The sequence below is a fragment of the Bidens hawaiensis genome, unplaced genomic scaffold (assembly GCF_021521415.1).
Source record: "Bidens hawaiensis isolate Kalapana, Puna unplaced genomic scaffold, B.hawaiensis_p1.1 tig00025975_1, whole genome shotgun sequence".
NCBI lineage: Eukaryota > Viridiplantae > Streptophyta > Magnoliopsida > Asterales > Asteraceae > Bidens > Bidens hawaiensis.
In genome coordinates this window covers 57,706-66,980 of record NW_027494172.1, presented here as the reverse complement: position 1 = coordinate 66,980, position 9,275 = coordinate 57,706, and the positions used below count along the sequence as shown (strand labels likewise).

General features: G+C 41.3%; 1 protein-coding gene across 1 annotated transcript; it reads right to left on the bottom strand.

The window, feature by feature from the left end:
- Positions 1-1,346: 1,346 nt before the first annotated feature.
- On the bottom strand, positions 1,347-1,742 carry LOC143572580 (secreted RxLR effector protein 161-like). The gene has a single exon (XM_077057704.1). The coding sequence runs from the start codon at positions 1,740-1,742 to the stop codon at positions 1,347-1,349; it is 396 nt and encodes a 131-aa protein (XP_076913819.1).
- Positions 1,743-9,275: the final 7,533 nt, after the last annotated feature.

The following is a 9,275-nucleotide window of genomic DNA, read 5'->3' as shown; positions in this document are numbered from 1 at the left end:
GGGGTTCCTTAGTAGATTTGACTTTTGTCAAGTGAACGGGAATATCATGTTTTTTTTACTTTTTTTGCTTTATGATTTAGGCAATACATATTGACTTGTGAATTTTACTTTTCGTATTATATATATACATATATATGTGAAAACTATATGAATTCTCACCAACATTATTGTTGACAAAATATATTATTTTCAACGTGCTGCAGGTTGAGGTATAAGGATCGAAGAAAAGAATAGTTGGACCATTAGGTTACAAGAGACGAAAATTCAAAGTTTATTGTGTTAATATTTGATTGTGTATTTGTGATGTATTGAAATGAATTAAATATAATTATTGTCGCTTAAATAGCGTTACGAGCTTATGAGTGATCTGTACGTCACACCCAGGCGTATTCCGCTTTAGCCGGCGTGTTACAATGGGGGGTGGCCGCCGCGCGGCGCTCCAGCCATGGATAGGATGAGTTTCACAAATTGTCATGTTTGGTCCTTGTTGTTTGATTATTGGTCAGTTAATGAACTTTTAATGAGATAAATAAGAATAATGTTTATATAAAACATGATGGGCTTAAATTGAACATATGAAAACTTGATTATTCATAAATGCAAAGTATCATTAGGGTTTAGGATCTGAATAAAGTTCGTAAAATGATAAGATGAAACCAATATGAAAACGGTAAAACCCGAAACGTTACAGTACGAAATATGGAAAAAAACAATTTGAGCGCTACCGGTATGTTTCAAGCCTAGATCCGCCACTGGTTATGATGGTGGTAATTATTGTTGGGATATCTATTATGTGTCAACCACTCAACTTGGCTAACAAGGTGAGATTGGCCACAAAGAAAATGGAAGAAAGTTTCATAATACCCCTTAGACTTTAACCGCGTTATTAAAACCTCTTGGGCTCGGTTCACCGACTTGTGACTCGGAATAGAAATTAATACAACATTTACCCCCCCCCCTAATTTCCAATTCAGATTAGAAAGGTCTTCAACTCCGAGAAACTCGCGCATCTCTATGAAATTGATTCTTGCGAGTGTTCTAGTGGGGATATCAACCCGTTTTTCTTTCTCGCTAATGTGCTCAACATCGACCTCGTCGTCATTGTATCAATTTCGGATAAAATGAAAATGAGATTTTATATGCCTTGTTCGATTGTGAAAAACCATATTTTTCACAAAGGCTATTGCTGACGTGTTATCAACTTTCAACACAACTTTCTGCCATGCTTCTCCAGTCAAATTGTTTAACAACACTCAAAGCCATACAGCTTAACATGCGTCTGCTGAAGCCGCCATGTACTGGGATTTACACGATGCGAGTGCAACTGCCACTTTCTTTAGTGAGCACTATGTAATTGGAGATTGCCAGTAATAAAACGCGTGCCCGGTGGTGCTTCTACCATCATCCTCATCTATGCTATGACTACTATCACTATAGCCGAAAATTTTTCTGGACCCGTTCTTCCCGTACTTGATCCCGTAACTCGTCGTTTTCTTCAAATATCTCATTAGGTTTCGTATCGGGTATCCTTGAGATTCTCGTGGGCTTTTCATGTATCGACTAACAATACCCACGGAGTACACCATATCCGGACGAGTGTGTAATAAATACCGTAAGCAACTCACCACCTTTCGATACTCGGTTTCATCGAGTTCAACTTCGTTCTCGGTTTTCGAGTATTTCACACCATAATCCATCGGGACTTGAGACGGACTACAGTTTTGCATACTGGTCTCCTTCATAATTCTTTTGGCGTATCCTTGTGTAATTATTATCACGTCCTCTAGTGGGTATCCTTGTGTAACTCGTCGTTTTCTTCAAATATCTCATTAGGTTTTGTATCGCTATCCATGAGATTCTCGTGGGCTTTGCATGTATCGACTAACAATACCCACGGAGTACGCCATATCCGGACGAGTGTGTAATAAATACCGTAAGCAACCCACCACCTTTTGATACTCGGTTTCATCGAGTTCAACTTCGTTCTCGGCTTTCGAGTATTTCACACCATGATCCATCGGGACTTAAGACGGACTACAGTTTTGCATACTGGTCTCCTTCATAATTCTTTTGGCGTATCCTTGTGTAATTATTATCACGTCCTCTCGTGGGTATCCTTGTGTAACTCGTCGTTTTCTTCAAATATCTCATTAGGTTTCGTATCGCTATCCATGAGATTCTCGTTGGCTTTGCATGTATCGACTAACAATACCCACGGAGTACGCCATATCCGGACGAGTGTGTAATAAATACCGTAAGCAACCCACCACCTTTTGATACTCGGTTTCATCGAGTTCAACTTCGTTCTCGGCTTTCGAGTATTTCACACCATGATCCATCGGGACTTGAGACGGACTACAGTTTTGCATACTGGTCTCCTTCATAATTCTTTTGGCGTATCCTTGTGTAATTATTATCACGTCCTCTCGTATACTTCGATTCCAAGATAGTAGGTTAATTTCCGAGATCCGACATTTCATACTTGGTCGCCATACCCTTATGGAAATTGGAAATTATACTCGAGCACGTACCTGTCACAACTAAATCATCCACATACACGGTTATGATTAAAAAATGTTTCCCATCCGTCTTTAGGTAAACCGACTGTTCCTTGGAACATTTTTGAAACTTCATGTCTCATAGGATGCTATCGAGCTTTGTATTCCAAGCTCGAGGAGCTTGCCTTAACCCGTACAAGGCCTTTGACAACTTGTAAACATTTGCCTCCTCATCCTTTTTCTCGTATCTTTCGGGTTATAAAACAAACACAACTTCTTTTAATTCACCATTCAAGAAAGCCATTTTTACATCATGAGGTAAATTTCCCACCCGATAGATGCGGCTAATACGATTAGTAGCCGAACGGTCTCGAATCGAGCTACCGGAGCAAAAACATCATCAAAGTCAATCACGGTCTGTTGCACGTAACCCTTTGCAACCAACCGAGCTTTATGCTTGTTTATCGTTCCATCCGGTTCCATTTGATTTAAACACCCATTTCAATCCGATACATTTTGCAACCTTTGGAAGTTAGACTTTCATGTTTCATTCTTATTTATCGAATCGATCTTGGTATTCATAGCACGATTAGCCTCAAAATAACTACTCGGTTCACCACTTGATATTAGGAGTAATTGCTCATAGTCAGAGTCAACATGTAACAATTAATCTTCTTGCTGATGTGATTAGACCCGTTTGGGCCTCATTTTCACCCAAATAGACTGTGACCCATTACTCGTCGACTGAACTTGAGAACATTTTGAGAAATTAGGCCCGATATGACTCGGTTCGGCTGATTTGTTGGACTCGGGTTGAATCGATCAAAGCTTGGGCTACCCGGGTTGCTTCTAGGCATTTCTTCAATAGTGGGTTCGATTTGACCAATTCCATTGTCAATCGCACCCCCTAACCATAGAAAACATACCTCGCTCACAATCATTCGTCTCAACTTTCTTTACCCAATTCCACCCTTTATTTTCCTCAAACACAATGTCTAGACTAACAACTATTTTCCGAGTGTTCAGATCGAAGAGATGGTATGCTTTTGAACCCGTCTTCGACCGAGATAACGGGATATCTCGACCTGTCATCAAGTTTCTTTAGATGTACATTGTCAACTTTAGCATACGCCATGCACCCAAATAACACGTGTTCAATAATCAGTTTCTTTTTCTTGAACCGTTCATGTATTTGATCAACCGAAACCCGGGTTGGGACCCAATTAATCAAAAACGTCGGATGTCGGATCGCTACTCTCCACATATAATTCAGTACCTGCATCGCCTTTAGAATACTCCGCATCATCCTCATTAAAGTTCAGTTTCGCCTTTCTACCACACCATTTTGTTGGCGTGTACAGGCAATTAAATGCCGTATAATTATACTTTTATTGCAGAACCAATTGAAATCACGTGAAGTGAATTCTCCTCCCCTATCGGTTTTGAGGGTTTTCATTGGTAAACCCGCTTCCGTCTCGATTAGGGCTTTAAACCTCTTAAAACTGTCAAATGCTTCACCTTTTTCTTTCAGTAAAAACGTCCACGTATATCGTGAGTAATCGTCTATAATAACAAAGGCATACCTGTTACCATATATAGTGGGTGGGGTTATTGGACCGCACAAATAAACATGAACCAACTCCAAAGGTTGGGTTGCTCTAAAGGAGGTTGTAGCTGGAAACGAACGCCTCGTTTGTTTACCCACCAAACACAATTCACACAACTGATTTTCGTGTTCAAATGTGGTAAACCTTATACTAGATCCTTCTTAGCCATCAATTTCATTAACTCAAATTTGATGTGCCCGAGCCTTACATGCCAACGCCATGCATCACCTAGGATCTTTGAGTGCAAACACACGGGAGCTTCAATCTTCATTCGTATCTTATGGAGTTAGTTTGCGAATCTCGTGACCTTCATGAGTAACTTCCCATTCTCATCGTACATGGTCAGAAGATCGTGTTTCATCCGAATGTCGCATCCGGACTATGCTGCTTGACTAAGAATTAATATTATTTTTTAATTTCGAATGGTAATAAACCTCACTTTACAAGTCTTAGTCACCTAATTTTCCTTGGAAAAGAATTGAACATTTTCCCTTTTGATTTGAACAAATAACCCATCTCCAAACTTAACCCTCCCGGTTATGTTCTCGTTTAATTCTAAAAAATATGACCGGTTTCTCGTTATCTAATTGATCGCCCCATTATCCAAATACCATATGATGTATAATAATTTATACATCTTTTCGGCACTAAAATATCTCAATATAAGCGTGATATCGGCAACTATATTAGAATAAATAATCACTAATGCTCATAATTTCTGCCGATAGGTAAATATAGCCTTAAAGAATAAAACGAGCTGACACATATGAAGAAAAACGGAGAAAAAGGGTGAAAACAAACTCAAGACACCCCATGGTGAATCAAGGAATGGCCATGCCTAAAGCGTATGAAAAAAGACAAAAATTCAGGAAGACATAACATGGCCATATTTTACCAAAACACACCCCATGTTGAAAGTACAAGAGTAAAAGACAAAATAGAATATTCTGAAGCTAAACATGGCCATGATTTACCAAAACACACCCCATGTTGAAAGTACAAGAAAAAATTACAAATTTGGACTCTTCTGGAAGTCATCACGGCGTGCCCAACTCACCACGGCCGTGTTCCCCTCTATCGTACGATCTGACAACGAGCATTAATTACAACATGACAAAAAAAGTCACCATGGCCGTGTTTTGTTTAACACGACCGTGTTTTGACAGCCTGATCAGCTTATAAATTAAATGCTCATCTTCCATTTTGATTAACAATTGGTTTAGGGTTTACGTTTATCGGTTAAAAACGAACTTAAAGCATGTAACATTTACCAAAAATGGTGACAAATTGAGGATGAACAACGGATTAGGGTTTGCGGCTTGACACAAGATCAAAAGATGATTTCAACAGTTTCTAAGTACAAATTGATAGGGGGTTTGGTTCGAGATGGTGTGAGGATGGTCTGGTGCTTGTCAATTGCATTATAATCACATATTTATAGGTAAATTAAATCAATAGCAATCGCTATTCGTGATAACTATGATTTAGTGTTAATCAGCTGTAAATTAACATAATTAGGCGGTGATTGAACGCGCCAAGGATCAATTAATGATTTGACATTAAAAATTTAACGGCTCGATTTGAGGATGAAATATTCAAGAAGGGAATGGGTGTTGTTGGTGACGGGTTTGGGGGGAAAGAGAAATGGGTTTTCATTAAAATTTTCAAATTGATCCCTGGTTTATGGTTGATTGATCACAAGTTATAAAAACTATGTGAAGGGGGGGGGGGGTAAAAGAGCATAAATGATGCTTTAAATAAAATTAAACACAACGAAAATAATATAAGTCATAAGAATTCGACGTTTTATTAAATAAGCATGGATACAAATAATAGGGTTGAAAAATATGGGTCGGGTTTCATGTTTTAAAAATAGCGAATGTTACATCGGAGTCGGCCTATAACATCTTCAAATCTCGTTTTATTGATATTCAACAGTTGCTCAAGCGATGAACCATCTGAATATACTTCGATCTCGGGAGACTTTTGAGAAACTTCTTTACCAACCTTGCTTCATCTATAACTTCGTCAAGAGCCACGGATTTCAAGGCAATGCTCGATAATTTCCCCACAAAGTTATCTATGGAATCTGACTCGTTCATCATCAATTGTCAAATTCCATTGACACGGTTTGGAGACGTGCTTCACTAACCCATTCGGCACCTAAGTGCAGGGTTTTCATAAAATCCCACATGGCTTTAGCAGTTTCTTGATCTCCAATTTGCATGATCAAGGTTTCGAGTGTGGATTGAAACAACAAAGCCATAGCCATGTCATTTTATCTTCATCGGAGACACACGAGTTGATGGTGTCCCAAACTTTGTGAACTCTTAGGACTACTTTCATCCTCATAGCCCACACGGTATAGTTCGCTGTACTTAACATTGGACATTGAACAGAAGGCGACTCGTTCTCTTTCCCTTTTGGTGGCGACTGTGGAGTCTAGTCACCCATGATTGCTCAAACCCAACTTGTTTGAACAAAGCAACAATTGAACGAACCGAAATAAAACAAAAAGTCAACCCTACTCTGAGAGCTTTAATAACTTTTTTAGCAAACTGATTCAGGAGATCGAATCAACTTGTTCGATCGACAACGACAACAACTTCTTCGGGAGAACAAACCAACTTGTTCGATCGAAACACCTTTGTTGGCTGAATCGTTAATTATCGCGTTCTTGAACCGGGCTGTAATACCAATTTAAGAATGATAAACAATAATTAACGAACAACTTACAAATAACCGAATTATATTATAACTAGAAAAATATAGCTCAAAAACTGATTACATAGCTTTGGTTGTGATGGTGGTAATTGTTGTGATATCTACCACTAACTTTGAATATGTATTTATACTAGTCACCCAACTTGGTCACCAAACATAATTATGTGTTAACCACTCAACTTTGCCAAAAAGATGAACTTAGCCACCAAGAAAATGGAAGAAAGTTTCATAATATCCCTTAGACTTTTAACCACCTTGCTAAAACCTCTTGGGTCCCGTTCACCGACTTGTAACATGGAATAGAAATTAATCCAACAACCATATATGTTACTCTTCTCTAAGTCAACTTCGAAACCTGAGAGGATAAAAAAACATCTAAGTGGTCAGCATAGAGTTCTTAAATTGGGTTCGAACCATTCTGAGATGAACATGGCGTCGTCAGCGTAGCATAAATGGGGCAGATGTGGGCCTTTGTTTGGTAGTTTAAGGACACTAAGCATCCCCGTCCCTATGATCTTACGTATAATAACCTCCGTTGCTTCCACATAATAAGCACAGGCACAAAGGGCGCAAGCGGGTTACCTAGTCTAATGCACTTTCTAGTAGGAACTTAGCAGTGTATAAAAGCTAGAACTACTTTAGTTTTTTCACAATTTCTGAAGAAATGGTTAACGTTACTCCGGTTCAAAGGCCAGTAACCGACCAAGAAACCCCGGTAACAACCCCAGCAACTGGGGGAAACACCGGCGGTTATACAATCCTTACGAACACTACCCCGACTACCCAAGCCGGGGCAAGTGGAGTAAATATTCCATTGGGGTTCTCCGATACCCAACTGGAAAAACGTACGAAGGTTCCTCGCCAAACACTAGATCAAGTGAAGGCATGGGCCGAAGCACGGCAAAGAGAATTCCAAGCCGAATTGGACGAACGCTTGCGTTCAGTTCAACAGGCTGACGAATTCGCCAGTACTCGCCAACACCTCAATATGAGCAGTGACTGCGAGTACTCAGACGACGAGTTGGAGTCCGACACCGACGCGAACCCTCGCCATAAGGCGAAAGGGAAGCGTAAGGAAACGGACGTCCAACCAAAAAGGAATTTTGGGGAAGCCTTTAAACCAATCGTGGAGAGAAACCCGCGTGACTTTTCCAAAACCTTTAGACCAACTGCTACAAATGCAGGGAAGTCAAAGTTCGCAAGGGACATTGCGGAAGCAATCGCCCCGAGAAGTGCCAAACAAATGTCCAACATTGGCACTTACGATGGTCTATCCGACCCAGACGACCATTTGAACAGGTTCATTGCGGGGGCTACCGTCAGCAACTGGACGGAACCCACGTGGTGCTACATGTTCCAGATGACTCTGGTCGGAGCGGCCAGGGCATGGTTCGATCGTTTACCGATCCACCACATATATGACTGGGCGGACTTTCAGAACAAGTTCAGCCAGCATTTCAGCCAACAGAGGAAGTACACTGAAGAGCAGTGGACGATCCTTAACTGCGTGAGAGAGGAGGATGAATCTCTACTAGACTTCATCACTCGCTTCAACTCCAAAAAGCTTAGTCTCGGCAACATAAGTGAAGATCTGGTTCGCGCCGCCTTCATCCAAGGCGCCGAATACCCAGAACTTATCCGCACATTGACGGGTAAGGATGGCATGCCATCAACTTGGGATGCCATCATGACGGCGGCAAAGCGCTTTGCCGAGACGGAAAAGCAACTGGGAAGAGATCTTCCCCAGAGTACACACCTCTACACGCAGAGGACCAGAGAGAACAATGTCCGGATCGCCCGGCAGAACAAAAAGAGGAGGCTAGGTATTTGGCAGTCAAGGGTAAACTTTGACACCTCATCCAGCTCTCGCCCTCTTGTTAGCGGAAGGGACAACACACACCCTTCAAACCGAAAACACCGGTGGACGCCACTCACGAAGAGCGTCACGGAGATATTTGCCACGGAAAAATTACCATGGCCTAAAGCCCCATTGATCCGGCAGAAACCTAATGCGGATCAAAGCAAATCCTGTGATTTCCACGGGACAAAGGGTCATGGTACTGAAGAGTGCACATCCTTGAAGGATATTATTGAGACATTTGTCAAGGACGGAAGGCTTGCACATCTTGTGGCATCGATCAGGAAGGGAGGAAGGAATGACAACCGGTACAGAGGTAACGGACGAAAGCCCGTCGATATCAGCATCAACATGGTTCATGGCAAGGTCAGAGGAAGAAAAAGACGGGTGGCAGAACCATGCGCGTGGAAAGAAGCTGAGGTGCGCTTCCCGAGAGTGCCAGGAGGCCCCAGCAAAGAAGGCCCCATCGTCATCAGAAGCCAGCTGGGGCACTACATCACTTCACGCACTCTTGCTGACAACGGCGCTTCGTCGACAGTGATGTACAGACAGTTCTTTGATAAGCTGGATGATGAAGACAAAGAACGC